The sequence below is a fragment of the Zosterops lateralis genome (assembly GCF_965231275.1).
Source record: "Zosterops lateralis genome assembly, chromosome: 7".
Lineage (NCBI taxonomy): Eukaryota > Metazoa > Chordata > Aves > Passeriformes > Zosteropidae > Zosterops > Zosterops lateralis.
The window spans coordinates 37180956-37196998 of record NC_139767.1 but is presented as its reverse complement, the minus strand read 5'-3'; the positions used below and the strand labels follow the sequence as shown (position 1 = coordinate 37196998).

General features: G+C 40.8%; 1 protein-coding gene across 24 annotated transcripts in view; it reads left to right on the top strand.

The window, feature by feature from the left end:
* NEB (nebulin) overlaps positions 1–16043 on the top strand; it is a 98296-nt gene that overhangs the window by 76713 nt on the left and 5540 nt on the right. For 17 of the 24 annotated variants that reach the window (XM_083865443.1, XM_083865435.1, XM_083865437.1 and 14 more), the window contains 18 exons: positions 164–268; positions 1383–1487; positions 2319–2429; positions 2941–3051; positions 4225–4338; positions 4456–4560; positions 4976–5080; positions 5193–5297; positions 6057–6149; positions 7193–7285; positions 8405–8497; positions 8981–9073; positions 10900–10992; positions 11486–11578; positions 12545–12637; positions 14635–14727; positions 15243–15335; positions 15774–15866. In XM_083865443.1, the coding sequence (XP_083721569.1) occupies positions 164–268; positions 1383–1487; positions 2319–2429; positions 2941–3051; positions 4225–4338; positions 4456–4560; positions 4976–5080; positions 5193–5297; positions 6057–6149; positions 7193–7285; positions 8405–8497; positions 8981–9073; positions 10900–10992; positions 11486–11578; positions 12545–12637; positions 14635–14727; positions 15243–15335; positions 15774–15866 (1791 nt within the window). The remainder of the gene's footprint in view (positions 1–163; positions 269–1382; positions 1488–2318; positions 2430–2940; positions 3052–4224; positions 4339–4455; positions 4561–4975; positions 5081–5192; positions 5298–6056; positions 6150–7192; positions 7286–8404; positions 8498–8980; positions 9074–10899; positions 10993–11485; positions 11579–12544; positions 12638–14634; positions 14728–15242; positions 15336–15773; positions 15867–16043) is intronic. The other 7 variants (XM_083865453.1, XM_083865452.1, XM_083865450.1 and 4 more) reach the window with 7 other exon arrangements.

Below are 16043 nucleotides of genomic sequence, written 5' to 3'. Positions count from 1 at the left end.
CAATATAATTTCTAAACTTCTTGGTTTTTGTTTTTCTTCTTGCATTTCTAATTTCTCTCTGATGTTCCATTGAAATGTTGCTTTGATTGGACCTAAGAAGTAAATTTGCTGAGAGATTATTTTTTTTTTTGGATTGAGATGATTTTTGACACCTTCCCTTCAGTACCAGTACAAGAAGCAATATGAGAAGAGTAAGGGTCACTACCATGTGGTGCCAGATAATCTTGAACAGGTTCATCTCAGGGAGGCCTCAGAACTCCAGAGCCACGTAAGTTGGACATGTGTCTGTCCTTATCCCAACTCACTGAGCTCCAAATTCCATCCAGATCCTCCCAGGGAATCCTCCAGGCTGGGACATTCCCTGTGCCTCTCTGCCCCACCAGCACTGCACACCTGGGGAAGGATCCAGGGAGCAAAACCTGCACATTTCCAACTTCAGAGCACATAAAATACACAGATAAAATCTCTGTGTGATTCCTTCATTCCAGAGCCAATCCTCTTTGCTCACCCCTGCTGTAAATAGATCTTTTACACAGGATAATACATTTATCATGGGGATTTAGAGAGAAAAAATGACCTGGGAATCACAGAAAGTGGGAATTGAAGGAATTAGGCTTGTTGCTGACAGGGGATTTCCAACATCTTCATCCATTCCATGATCAAAGGAGAGCTCTGCTGTCCTTTCCTGCATCCAAAATGGCTTTAACCAAAATTATAAATATACCTGGAGTTTTCTCCTCTGGAATAAAAGAGTGGATCACTCCAGAGAAATTCACAGTCTGATTTGTCTCTGATTCTCTCTGTTCCAAATATTTCTTGCCTGTAAAGCAAGAGAGGAATCACTGCAAGAACACCAAGGGCCACAGCTGATTGTTCTGGTGCTTGGCTCAGAATTCCAAAATGGAATTTGGGACATTTGGGATTATCCAGACCCATCCCTGCCTTGGACAGGGACACCTCCCACTGTCCCAGGCTGCTCCAGCCTGGCCTTGGACACTCCCCAGGGATGGTCAAGGCATGGAAAGGCAAAAAGGTCACACAACAAAGGACCACAAGGAAATGATTGTTAATCAGATTGTTGTTAATCAGGTTGTAATTAATTTTTAAGTCAGTTCTTGTTGTTCCAGTTTGGGATCAGGCTCTGACTTGGCCACAGCCAAATTTACCTCATTGAGCACTCTGAAAATGTGGGAAATAGAACTTGAAGCAGGAATTATCTTCATGGACATTTTACTTCCTGGACACCAAATTTTACGTTTTCTGGTCAATAATACAGATTTCAGGAAGGCAAACTGCATTAGACATTCAATTTTAATCACAGAACTGCTGATAATTAGGTCTTTGATTATTTAGGAGGGTGACTTCCTGTCTCTTCTTCTCAGGTGAAATACAGAGAAAAGTATGAGAAGGAAAAAGGAAAACCCATGCTGGACTTTGAAACTCCCACATACCTGACTGCAAAGGAGTCTCAGCTCATGCAGAGCGAGGTAAAATCAACGCTGATAGGCTGAAAAGCTTAAAATTTTCTATTTTAAATGGAAGTTAGGGATTTAACAGGTAATTCTACTTGCACCTTGTGCATTCTGATAGACTGAAAAATTACAGTTATTTCAGAATTCTTTATGATGGTTGTTAAATGCTGCACTGAATATTCATGAAGCTTTCCTGTCATAAAATCAGTTCATCTGTAACTTTTTTTATTGGTAAATGAAGCTTAAACAAGTCATTGAGTAATAAATGTGGTACAAAATTAATTTCACTTTTACAATACAGCACAGTGTTCGTGTCTTATCACAGGACACAGAAAGTGCTCTGCTTCTTTTTTTTTTTTTTTTTTTTTCCCACCTCAAAATTCCATTTTTGAGAAACTCTTTTATTCCCTGTGTGTTTCTGCTGTCACAGGTTCTCCCCTGACCTGTCATTTTCTTTTCTTGAGCAATTTTTTTGTGTTTATTTAAAGTTTATTCCTGTTCTGTCTCTGTTCAGATGGAGGCTGCAAAGCAGCTGTGTAAGGCCATTAGTCCTTGTGGTACCTTTGAATGCTTTCTCTGCACAGATAAATGAGTAAAAACATAAAAAACTAAGGCAGGATTAGGTCCTATTTCCATAGAAAAATGGAAATTTTTCTTCACAGGTGTTAGTGGGAACAGGATTTAGGAGCCCATTTAGCATCAGCTGTACCCAGTGACATCGACACCCTCCAACTTTGCGCATAATGAAAATATTGTAATAAATATTTGCTGTTTTGCTTTTCTTTTTTTTCTTTTTCTTTCCTTTTTTTTTTTTTTTTTCTTTCTTCTTCTTCTTGCTCTCATTAGAAAGAATATAAGAAGGACTTTGAAGAGTCCATGAAGGGCAGGAACCTCACTGGCCTGGAGGTCACACCATCCCTCTTACATGTCAAATACGCCACCAAAATAGCGAGCGAGGTACCAGCTCCTCTGGGCTTCTTCCCTCTGCCTCCTGCAGCACCTCCAGCGCTCCCAGTTCTTCTTCCCCACACTCAGCATGTTCACATCCACTTTGTGCTGTCAGCTAATTTGCCATGGACATTTCTTCCTTTATCCTTTAACCCTATTCCCACTGCTGCCCCTCTCTGACTTCCCTCAGCCTAACTGGTCCATCTGTGTGTGCCTTGGCAATTTATCTTCCACAATAATCCCTATCTTTTCTTTTCTTGAAGTAGTTCTTCCATAACCCTCTACAATATTCTTTCTTGTTTTCCAAATTTCCTTCTTTTTTTTTTTTTTTTTTTTTTTTTTTTTTTTCTTTTCTCTTGAAGCTTTTGGAATTCTTTTTTTCTTTCCTTTTCTTTCATTTTCTTTCTTTCTTTCTTCTTTTTTTTTTTTTTCTTTTTTTTTTTTTTTCTACAAAGTTGGTAGAGTGTAAAACTCCCTTTGGTCTGGCTTTGCAGTGTTTTTGCTTCTTCCTCTCCTGCAGAAAGAGTACAGGAAGGATCTGGAGGAAGGAGTCAAAGGGAAAGGACTGACAGCCTTAGAGGAGACTCCAGACATGCTGAGAGCCAAGAATGCCACTCAAATCCTCAATGAGGTATGGAAGAGCTGCTTTAAAAATGCCTGAGGGGATGGAACAGCCTCCAGCTGCCCTGAGCCAGGGACACCCTGCACCATCCCAGGCTGCTCCAAGCCCTGTCCAGCCTGGCCTGGGACACTGCCAGGGATCCAGGAGCACCCACAGCTTCTCTGGGAACTCCAGCCCAGCCCCTCTCCACCCTCCCAGCCAGGAATTCCTTCCCAATATCCCAATAATCCATCCATCTCTGTCCTTCCACTGGTGTGAACTTCATTCCCTAGAAACTCTTGAGTAGAGGGCAGGAAAGAACATGGATGAGGGAATAAGGATCATAGTGGACTTTTAAATGAGCTCTCTATTGAGCAGTCACTGTCAGGAATTCAGATGGGAAACAGGTCCTGGGATCAACACTCACTCAAGGCACTCATTAATCAATCAAGGGACTAAACCAATATTTAAATCATGAAGTACAAACTGAAATAATTGAAATTATATAACTTGTGTGCATAATTATGAGTTGATATTAGAGGTATTCCTGGTTAGGAACTGGCAGTATTCCTGGTTTGGGATGAGCACTGTTTCTGATTTGGGACTGGCACTAATCCTGGATTGGGATTGGTGGTGTTCCTGGTTTGGGATTGGTGGTGTTCCTGGTTGGGGTTGGCACTATTTCTGGTTTGGGATTTGTACTATTCCTGGTTTGGGATTTGTGCTTCTCCTGGTATGGGATGGGCACTGGTCCTGGTTTGGGATTGGCACTATTCCTGGATTGGGACTGGCACTATTCCTGGTTTGGGATTTGCTCTATTTTTGGTTGGGACTGGCACTATTCCTGGTCTGGTACTGGGGGTTTTCCTGGTTTGGGTTGGGCACTGTTCCTGGTTGATATTTGCACTATTCCTGGTTTGGGATTTGCCCTATTTTTGATTGGGACTGGCACTATTCCTGGTCTGGTATTGGAGGTTTTCCTGGTTTGGGTTGGGCACTATTCCTGGTTTGGGATTTGCACTATTCCTGGTTGAGATTGGCACTATTCCTGGTCTGGTATTGGAGGTTTTCCTGGTTTGGGTTGGGCACTGTTCCTGGTTGATATTTGCACTATTCCTGGTTGGGATTGGCACTTCTCCTGGTGTGTGTCTGTGCCTCTGGAGCTGCTGCCCCTCTCCATGCCCCATCCCTGTGTCCCTGCAGAAAGAGTACAAGAAGGCCCTGGAGCAGGAGATCCGCGGGAAGGGCCTGACCGAGCTGGCGCTGGAGACGCCGGATTTCCTCCGGGCCAGGAACGCCACCGACATCGCCAGCCAGGTCTGTGCCCCCCCTGGGCTCTCTCAGCTCTTTCTACAGCACAATTCCCATTTTCCTGGTTAAATCCAGCTGTGCAGAGATTGATCGAGGCCCCTAAACGTGAGCTTTGCCCGACAGATCAAATACAAACAATTGGCAGAAATGGAGAAAGCCAACTACACCAGTGTTGTTGATACTCCAGAGATTATTCATGCCCAGCAGGTCAAGAACCTTTCCAGCCAGGTATCTTGAGTGAAGCAATTAATCCTGCTCATGTGGGAACTCCAGGAAATACTAATGAAACACCCAAATAACCACCTCTCACAGCCTTCAGGAGGCACCAGGGAGCAAATCTTTCCAGAGCTCTGGAATTCTACTGGCAATAATCAAATTAATTTTACTGCTGTGTCGAGTGACACGATAATTTCTCTTGCTTTGCAAAGCTAATTCTTTTTTTAAGCAGATTCTTCTTAATTTTCTACTCCTCAATAACCTGCTGTCTAAAATAAATCTTGCACAGAAGCATAATCTCAGTTTCTATCAGAGAGAAGAACTCACATCTCCACAAAGACGGGCATTACTCAACAATCAATAACTCCAGTTTATTTCTCGCTGCTTTTGTGTTTTCTATTTTAATCCATTTGGGGTTTTCCATCAGAAAAAATACAAAGAAGATGCAGAGAAGAGCATGCCCTACTACGTGCCTGTGGCTGACACACCAGAAATGCAGCGGGTCCGAGAGAATCAGAAGAACTTTAGCATGGTGAGCCCAGAAATAAATTTTAAAAACCCCCATATTTTTCTTATTTTTGAAGAAAACTGTGAGGGAATTGGTACAGAGTAAAGTTAACATTTGCCATTTTGCCTTTACACAGCTGCAGTATCAGTCAGACCTACAGAACAGTAAAGGAAAAGTCACAGTGGTGCAGGACACCCCAGAAATCCTGAGGGTGAAGGAAAACCAGAAGAATTTCAGCTCGGTATGGTCACCTCTGTCCCCACCTCTCAGCCCCCAAAAAATAGAGTTTAGTATCTTTAATAAAATCACAATTTTTCTGTCCTTCTCCTACAGGTACAGTAGATTTAGCTGGGCTTTATAAAATGCTTTTCCAGCTGTTTTTTGTGAGGTGATTGCCCTCTTTGACAGCTGTGACAGAGTTAAACAATCCCTCATTAAATGAATATAGTTATTATTCCTTTCCTTTCTGCTGTTCCCAGTTCCTGTCCTGCTGCCCCTCGTGCTCTGTGTGCCTGAATTGTTGCCCAGTTCCTGTTGCCATCAAGTCTCCTGTGGCATTTTGCCTCCAGCACCATTAACGAAGTGGAAAATATTTGTGTAAATCAAATTAGAGCAAATAATGATCTTCAATCCTAAAATAAGCCCACAAATGTTTTGATAATGGAATTATGGAATGGGTGGAAAGGACCTAAAGCTCATCATCTTCCATCCTGCCATGGGCAGAAACTCCTTCCACTAGCCCAGGAATATTCTACTGAAAAACATATTTGATAATTTGATATACTGTATAAATTATCTTCTACTTAAAAAACATTAAATATAAAAAAATCAGCTCTTTTTTTTCCTCAAATGGTGCTCACTTTGGACACCTTCAGAGAGGCAGCACCAGAGTGGATCCTCCGTCCTTGCAGCTGCTCTGTTGTGTCCAAATTCAGTGTCTTGGAGTGAAAACGTTGTGTTTTGGATGCTTAACCTTGTTGTCTTCATTCCAAACGTTAAGATTTTGTATAAAGAAGATATTGGAACTGGAACCACAATTGAAAAGACCCCAGAGATGCAGAGAGTTAAACGAACCCAGGATAATATCAGCTCGGTACACAAGAACTGATTTTTAATACTCACTCTACCGCTGCTAATTCAACTTGAAATAATATTTTTTTTTATCTTTTTTCTTTTCTTTACGTCTTGCTAACAGTGGTTTGGCAATAACCCACCCAGTTCAGGGTGACTTTCTGAAAGGTTTTGCCCATCTTTGTTAGTTTAACAGTAACCTCTCTAATGATTAACATCCCATTTCTTACTCACAAACCATTTCTAAACCACAAAACTCTTGCTGTCAATTTGATCTCATCCCAGATAGAGTTTGGACAAAAAAAGAGGAATATTTAGGTGGGAAGGGATGTGTTGAAATCATCTGTTCCAACCCTGTGGCTCAGCTTTAGGATGAATTGAGTTTTGAGGATCCCACAGGACGAAGATCCCACAACCTGTTACAGGGTGGGATCATCTCCCAGGAAAATCTGTTTTGCTCTGCTCAGACTGAATTTTCTGGTGGTGATTTTTTGGTTTGTTTTGTCCTGGCAAAGTTGAATGTTATCTAAAAGATTACAGCACTCTGAAATTGGAATCATTTTACCTATTAATTTTATTTCAAAGCTCCTAAACCTCCTCCACACTTTTTTTTTTTTTTTTTTTTTTTGAATGGTGGTGTCATTTAGTGTCCTGCACTAACACTGCAGCCAGTTTGTTCATGCAGAATGTGTCAAAAATGTTCAAAATGTTCTTGTGAAAGGCTTTTTCTGTTGTTAGCAAAGCAGAAATGCAGCGGCACCGTCCCTGTTGAAACGTTATGTGATCATTCTCACCTTTGTTAAACAGGAGGGGTTCCTACACATCCCAAAGTCTCCTTTGCTTGGTAGAAAGGCCAAATAGGATCAGGTTTAAAGGAATTTATCTTTCAGTGCCATTCCCAGTGACCCTACAGCTGAATTGCCTTGTCACAGATTCCTTGGGAAGGTGGTGAAGTCCTTTAAACTTTCCCTCTCCACGAGATCAGGACAAAGCTCTTTAGGAACCTTTGAAAGCTTTCCTGTAAATCCTTTTTCCTTTCCCTAATTGCTGTGCTGGAATTTGCAGGTGAAGTACAAGGAGAGCATTGGGAAAGGGACTCCCATTCCCGACCTGCCCGAGGTGAAGCGAGTCAAGGAGACCCAGAAGCACATCAGCTCGGTAATGTCCCTTAATGTCCCTGTCCCCTGCTCACCAGCTCCAAAATTCCCTCTCCCCTGCCCCTTCCAGGGCCCTGCTCCAGCCTTTTCCTCTTGGGAAAGCTCCAGCTTCTCCCAAATCCCTGTGGCCAGCATTGGGAAATTGAAATATCTGAGTTTTACAGGGATTATCCCACTCAGTCGCTGCCTGTGTTTCCTCTGAACACAGAGCTGGGAACAAAAATTACCCAGGTTATGTGATGAAGTTTGACTGGGGGGAAAAAAGGATCAGGAAGACAGAACTTTGAGGAAAAAAAATCCAATTGGAGCCTTTCTGTATGACAATTATGAGGGAAAACAAAAACTTTCCATATCCAGTCAAGTGTAAATTTCACAGCTCACTTATGGACAACTGAATTGTTTTTACAAATTATTCCTCTTTTTTTTTTTAACCTTCCCCACAAGTTGTTTTCCCTTGCTGGAATTGATTTATTTGTTTTAATGACACAGAGCAGTGAATTTTTTTTTTTTTTTTTTTTTTTTTAAATTTATTTTGTCCATTTGTTTTGGTGCAAGTTTTATTTTGGTACAAGGATTTTCCTACATACAAGAAGAGCTTTGAGTGCACTTGTCAGGTTGAGGTCATTCCCCAAACATCTCCTTCCATGAAAAATACAATTTAAAAAAAGTCAAATAACTACAGGTTAAATTAAACCTTATAACATGAGTGGTGGCACTCAGCTGTTTTTGTTTCCTAGAGATTTAACCCAAAGTAAAACAAACATAAGTGAAAATTAATAAAGCCCACAACAAAGTGTTTGTGCACTGAACAATTCCAGAAAATGTTAAACTTTTTATTAATCTGATAAAAAAATGCTGACTACCTGAAAAGTAATTCTCTCATATTTCCTAAACTGAGATGAAAAGTAAAATATCCCTCTCGGGGTGGGCTCAGCAGAATATTTTAATTTCTGTCCTTGAAACAAAGACACATTGAAAGGAAATTCCTCTGAGCTGGTGACTGTGCTGATAAAGATCCTGAGGGATGGAAATGTTTTTTTTATTTCTGTCTAATCCCAGTTTGTAAGCGCAGTGAGGAGGCCAGGGGTGGTCTGACCCTGCTGGTGCTTGTGTCCCACAGGTGTTGTACAAGGAGGAGCTGGGCACAGGCACCCCCACGCCCGTGACCCCAGAAATGGAGCGAGTCAAACGCAACCAGGAGCAGATTAGCTCGGTACTTGACCCTGCAGGAGTTATAACAACGGGATGTTGTTATAATCCTGAGCCCCTAACACCCTAACCTTGTTCTTCCTCAGGGGTTTAGTCCTGCCTGTGTCCTGGCAGGGTTTTAACTCATTGATTTTCCACTGGTGGTGCTTTTGGGAGGGATTTACACCTTCACGTGCTTTTCTTCTAAGAGCAAACCTGCCTGAAAAATAATCCTGGGCTATTTCCTGAGCTAAACTGGGCAGCAGAACATCCCTGTGGAGTTGTGGTGTTTTGTTTGTTTTACCCTGAGCCTCCATCTCCTCTCTGCAGTGACCCATTCACAGAATAATCCCCCACAGCCTCTTCCTCAATCCTTGCCTTTGGAAAGCGCGTGCGATGGCGAATCCCGAGTGATCCTAACGCTAAACACAATCCCATAACGGTGGGATTTGGTGGCTCTGGCCTGTGCTCAGTGGGGTTTTTGTGGCACTGCTGTTGTCCCTCACAGGTGTTGTACAAGGAGGGTTTAGGGGCTGGCACTGCCACGCCGGTGACGCCGGAGATGGAGCGTGTCCGCCGGAACCAGGAGCACATCAGCTCGGTACTGAGGGGCCACCACCCCCTGCTCCCCTCCAACCCCTTAAACCCCCGAATGTCCCATCCTTGGGTGTGCTGGGAGCAACCCTTCCTTCATCAAACCCCTAAAGCCCTGCCAGGATCCTGATGTTTTCATTTCCCCCTCCATTTAACTCATGCCGTTGTTGCAGAAGGAAGATTTTAACCTCAGGGATGGAAGAACAGGAGCAGGACCTTCTTCTGCTCCTTAAGGAAATATTCCTTGTGGGAATGGTGTCACTGCTCCTCAGGAGCAGAGCCCACCCCTCCAGCACCTCCAGCCCATGGAAAACGGGCTCTCAACCCTTCCTGAGCCCCAGGATGGGGAATGTTTGGGTTGGAAGTTGTGAGGAGTCTCCTCTGCCTGTTCCTGCCCTGCTGGGGCTCTGCTGTCCCAAGGTCTCTGTGAGGAGCCCTGGTGACATTCCGAGGGGACATCAGGAGCTTCCAGTGTAGGTGGGGAAATGCTGCAGGAGAGAATTCCTGGCTGGAATTCCCACTGCTGACACATCCACCTGGGAGAGCACCGTGGAACCTTTTGTTCTGTAGTTCTGTTTGAATTTGTGACCTGTCTGGGGTCACCTTGCCCCACTTCCACCTGAATTCAGCCCTGAATTTTAATTCTGTACTTCTAATTTGTGCCTTGTTTGGGGTCTCTCTGTCCCAATCCCACTGGAATTCAGTCTGAATTTTAATTCTGTAACTCTGTTTGAATTTGTGATGGGTTTAGGGTCATCCTGCCCCAATCCCAGCTGAATTCACCCCTGAATTTTAATTTTGTAATTCTGTTTTAATTTGTGATGGGTTTGGGGTCACCCTACCCAGTCCCAGCTGAATTCAGTCCTGTATTTTAATTCTGTAATTCTGTTTGAATTTGTGCCATGGGAATTTCCAGCTGCTGTGGAACATTCCAGCAGCTCTGGGTGAGGTGAAAACATCAGCAGCTCCTTATTTTCCTTATTTAGGGTTCTTTGCTGAGCTTTGACCAAAGCAAAACTCTTTTTTTTCCCTACATTTTGCAGGTTCACAGTATTAAATTATTTCTCTTCTCCTCTCTGTCCTCCCCCTTCCATTTTATTATATTTTATATTTTGCATTTTATTTTATCTCATTACATTTTATTTAATTTTATATTTTATTTTATTTTATATTTTATTTTATTCCATTTTATATGTTTTTTACTTTATTTAATTTTATATTTTATTTAATTTTATATGCTTTTTTACTTTATTTAATTTTATATTTTATTTCATTTTGTATTTTACTTCATTTTATATTTTATTTCATTTCATTTTATTTTATATGTTATTTACTTTATTTCATTTTATATTTTATTTTATTCCATTTTATATGTTTTTACTTTATTTCATTTTATATTTTATTTCATTTTATATGTTTTTTACTCTATTTAATTTTATATTTTATTTCATTTTGTATTTTACTTCATTTTATATTTTATTTAATTTTAAATCTTATTTTATATTTAATTTTATTTTTAAAAACTTTATATATTTTATTTAATTTCATTTTGTATTTTTTATATTTTATTTTCTATTTTATTTCATTTTTTACTTTATTTCATTTTATTTCATTTAATTTTATATTTAATTTTATTTTTTTAACTTTATTTTATTTCACTTTATATTTTTTCATTTGATATTTTATTTTGGTTTGCATTTTATTTTATTTCATTTCTTCTTTTTTTATTTCATTTTGTTTCATATTTTTTATTTAACTATTTTATTTTATTTTATTTTATTTTATTTTATTTTATTTTATTTTATTTATTTTCCCCACTCCTGCTGCCCACAGGTGTTGTACAAGGAGGGGCTGGGGGTTGGCACCCCAGTTCCTGTCACTCCTGAGATGGAGAGGGTCAAACGCAACCAGGAGAATTTTAGCTCGGTATCTTTTCATCATTTCACAAAAAACCCTCAGTTCTCTATAACATTTTAACACCTGAAAACTTTAAATCCTCCCAAATTAACTTGTAAAAAAATCCTCTTTCTGCTGTTACATTTTTAGGCACAATATTTCATGTACTTATTTTTAAAAATATTTTCCTTACAATTTAACACTGGATGTTCCATATGCATTAATTTTTTTCCTGAAGTTTAAGCTACTTTGAATTTTTAAACCTCTTTTTTTTTTTTTTTCATAATTTGCTGAATTCCCTTATTATAATACTTCACTCCTCTGCTGGAACTTCTCCAAGCAGTCAGATTTATATTCCCAGCTGAATTTATCACAATTAATAATTGATTTACGCTCACTTATTTTTCCTGCTTTCTAGCACATTTAGTGGGCATTAAATCCCATTAATTCCCTCCATAAAATGCAGATTTTTTTTTTTTTTGTGTTGTTTTTCCCCCTTTTTGACTGCCCTGTTGGCCCACAGGTGTTGTACAAGGAGGAGCTGGGGACAGGAACCCCCACCCCTGTCACCCCCGAGATCCAGAGGGTCAAACGCAATCAGGAACACATTAGCTCGGTATTTTGTAATTTCAAAAGCCAAAATAAATTCCCCTTTAATCGATTTAAAAATAATGTTAACCCCCAAATAATTGATTGACACAGGAACATCCCATTCCTTGTGTTTTGCCTTTTTTTTTCCTTTGGAATCACTGATTTATTTTGATGAGACCCATCCCACTAATGAGTTCCCATTCCTTCTTCCCATCTTTTTCCTGACATATTTTTATGATCTGCCTTTTCCTTCATTAATCACTTCCATCCTTGAGTATTATTTTCTTTCCCCTGGTTTTCCCACATATAAAAATCAAAACTGTTCCTTTCCTGACCCGAATCCGTGGCTGTGATCCCTGAGCCTGCTGTGCTGGGTGTGAGATGGGGACAAGAATCACCTGGAATTGGGATTTGGTGCCTCTTCCCCTTTGGGTTTGGTGCCTTTTCCTTTAGGAAATGGGACAGGGATGCACTGGAAGTTCTGGGGGTGTTGGAATGTGTGGAAATGTGAGGGAAGTGTGACTAAATCCAGGAGAGAACTAGAAATTATACGTATGTAATGTATAATATATAAAAATATGATAAAATAAAATATAAAAATATATATAACTAAAAATATAAAATATAGTTTATATAAAAATAAATATTAAAATATCTAAATGAAAAATGATATATTAAAAATACATAAAAATAAAATGAAAAATATTTTTTATATAATATATAAGTTATGTAAAATATAAAATTATATCTCAACTGATTAATAGCTAGTTTTTCTATAATATACAATTATATATAATAAGAATTCATATATAAATTTATCCCTCTTTCCCACTGTCCCACCAAATCCACCTTCCTCCAGCCTCAGTCCCATCAGCATTTTCAATGAGTGTTTTATTCCCAGAGATTTTTAAACCCAGGACGTATCACAAGCCCCTCTCTGATGCTTTTGGTGCTGATTTAAATCTGATTTTTTTTGCCCCTTGGCCCACAGGTGTTGTACAAGGAGGAGCTGGGGACAGGAACCCCCACCCCTGTCACCCCCGAGATCCAGAGGGTCAAACGCAATCAGGAACACATTAGCTCGGTATTTTGGAACTTCAAATGCCAAAAAATAATAATTAAAAAATCCCCCTTAATCGATTTTAAAATACTTTTTAACCAACAAAATGATATTCTTGTTTCCTTATAATTGACTTACCCATAAATAATATCCTGGACCCTCCCAGAATTTTTTTTTTCTTCATAATTGTTACTCATATTGTTCTTATTCCCTTTATTTTTAATTACATAATTTTAGTAATTGGATCCAATCTTTTGGACTGTGATTGCCCTTTTTTTTAACTCTTAAAAACCCATCCTGTTTTCCTTAAGTAGTCCCCAAAATCCTTTTTTTAACTCTTAAAATCCCACTGGGTTTTCCTTATTTAGCCCAAACAATCCTTTTTTTTTTTTTTTCCTTTTAAGTCTTGAAATCCACCCCGTTTCCTTTATTCAGTCCCAACAATTTTTATTTCCTTAACTCTTAAAATCCACCCTATTTTCCTTATTTAGCCGCAACAATCCTTTTGTTTTAACTCTTTAAAACCCCACCCTATTTTCCTTATTTAATCCCCCCTTCACTTTTATTCCTCGGAGTGACTTTTCCCCGATTTTTCCCGATTTTATGCTGGAAGTTTTCCCGATTTTCTCCTGGAGAACTAAACCGGGTGTGCTGCGAGCGGAACCACAACTACTTTATCTGCTATTTCTCGATGCTTTTCCCAGCTTTTCTTGCCCAATTTTGTGAGCAGCGCTGCTGGTTTGGAGCAGGATTTCTTTCTCCTATTGTGAATTATTTTTTCCCCCATCCCTGATCTCAGCCCGTTCTCCCTCCCGCAGGTTCTGTACCGGGAGGAGCCGGGCACGGGCACCCCGATCCCGGTCACTCCCGAGCTGGAGCGCGTCAAACGCAACCAGGAGCAGCTCAGCTCGGTACTGTGGGCACCGGGGTTGTCCCTTTAACCCCACTCTGCCACCGCCCCTTAACCTGCCTAAAAACCCAAAATTCTTCTTCTCATTCCACCTAATCCACTCCTCAACTCATCCTTCAACTCATCCCCATCAACTCATCCTCATAAACTCATCCACTCATCCACTCAATCCTCCATCCACTCAATCCTCCATCAACTCATCCTTCATCAGCTCCTGCCTAAAAACCCCAAAATTCTTCTTCTCGTTCCACCTAATCCACTCCTCAACTCGTCCCCCATCAACTCAACTCGTCCCCCATCAACTCCTGCCTAAAAACCTGCCTAAAAACCCCAAAATTCTTCTTCTCATTCCACCTAATCCACTCCTAAACTCATCAACTCATCCTTCATCAACTTAACTCATCCTTCATCCCCCATCAACTCAACTCATCCCCCATCAACCCATCCCCCATCAACTCATCAACTCCTGCCTAAAAACCTGCCTAAAAACCCCAAAATTATTCTTCTCATTCCACCTAATCCACTCCTAAACTCATCCTTCATCAACTCATCCTTCATGAACTCAACTCAATCCTCCATCCACTCAATCCTCCATCAACTCATCAACTCATCCTTCATCAACTCCTGCCTAAAACCCCCAAAATTCTTCTCATTCCACCTAATCCACTCCTCCATCAACTCATCCCCATATCAACTCATCCCCATATCAACTCATCCCCATATCAACTCATCCCCTCATCAACTCATTCCCCATCAACTCATCCTCTCCTCCTCGCTCTGTTTTCCCACCTCCCACTCCTTCGCTGCTGGAATTATTTACAAATATTTACGCCGTTCTGAATTATTTATGAATAATTTTTTTTCACGGTTCTAAATATTTTTAACCGTTTTGTTCCCCCGTTCTGACTTCCTTTTATATGTGGTTTGCTGGTTTATTTTATTATTTTTTTTTTTTTTTAATATGTGGAATTTTTCGTTGCCTTGCATTAACCGTGGATGAGGAGGGAGTGGGGGCTTAAAAGCTCCCATTTCGCTGGAAATTTTGGATTTCAGGGATTTCCTGAGGTTGCTGATGGGTTTGGATGGTGTTTTTGTTGTTGTTGTTGTGCAGGTGTTGTACAAGGAGAGCGTGGGGACAGGGACCCCCACTCCTGTCACCCCCGAGATGGAGAGGGTCAAACGCAACCAGGAGATTTGCAGCTCGGTACTTTTGCCAAGAGCAAAAACTTCCCTTCTTAACTCTTTAAAAACTCAGAGTTGAAACCTTTTTAACTCTTCTGAAGCCCCTTTTTAACCGTTTGGAGAAGGATTTGTCCCAAAATAACTCTGCTGGCCCTGCGGTTCAGAGCAGGGCTCGCTCCTCACTCGCGGCTTCCTCAGGTTGAAATGTTAACTGGGTTCAGTTATCTCAGTTTTAAGAGTGATTTTAATGTCCTGTTCTAATCCTAAACCCGCTCAAACCTTTTCTCTGCAGTGCTGCCGTTTCTTCTAAAGCAGATAATTGAGTTTTCCCGTGGGATTTTGTGCTCTTTGATGCAATACTCACCCCATTTATCACCAGCAGTCCAAGCCGGGCTGCCAAACTACTCCTCTACTAAAACAGCACCCAGGACCTGCTTTCAAACCACCTGGGGCACTAAATCCAAGGAAAAAAGAAAAAAAAAAAGGGATTTATGGGGAGAGCTGTTACTGACTTTGCCTTTCTCTGGCCTCCTGCAGGTGTTGTATAAGGAAAACATAGGGAAAGCCACCCCCACCCCCGTCACCCCCGAGATGGAGAGAGTCAAACGCAATCAAGAGATCATTAGCTCGGTACTTGCAGCAGGAAAAATTCCTAAAAAAAACCCCCGAGTGAAGTGTTTAACCCGGCTGGAGCATCAGCAACCTGCGCTTGTATTAACTCCTGAAATGCCCCCACTGCTCGCACACAAACTGCTCCAGCTTCTCCTTAACGCTGCCCCAGGCAGGGGTTTAGTGGGGAAAAAATAATCCCTTTTTGGGATGGATGGTGCTGTTGTGATTGAGTATTTTTAACCATTTCTTACTCCACCTGTGCTTTGATTCCAGGCAGGGCCTGTTCCTGCAATCCCAAATTAATGGCAAAGCTCCAATTCCTCCTTCTGTGCTCCAGCCATAACTCAGCATAAAAAAAAAAGCCATTTGTCTGTTCTGCTTTTTGGGATTTTTTTTTTTGGTTTTGTTTTCCTTTTCCTTTCCAATGACGTTTGGATACTCCCTTGCATCCTGTAGGTTTTGTACAAGGAAAACGTGGGGAAGGTGACCCCGACCCCCATCACCCCCGAGATGGAGAGAGTCAAACGCAATCAAGAGATCATTAGCTCGGTACTTGCCCACAAATGTCTGGTTTCCTTTGTGCTTCACCTTAATCGAGTAACAGCCTAACTCCCACTCAGAGCTGGTTGTCGTTTAAAAAAGAGATGTATTTATCTATTTTTCTGCACATTAATTGCTCCTTCTAAACTCAAATCACTTTGGTGTTAACGGTGTGAGACAGAATTT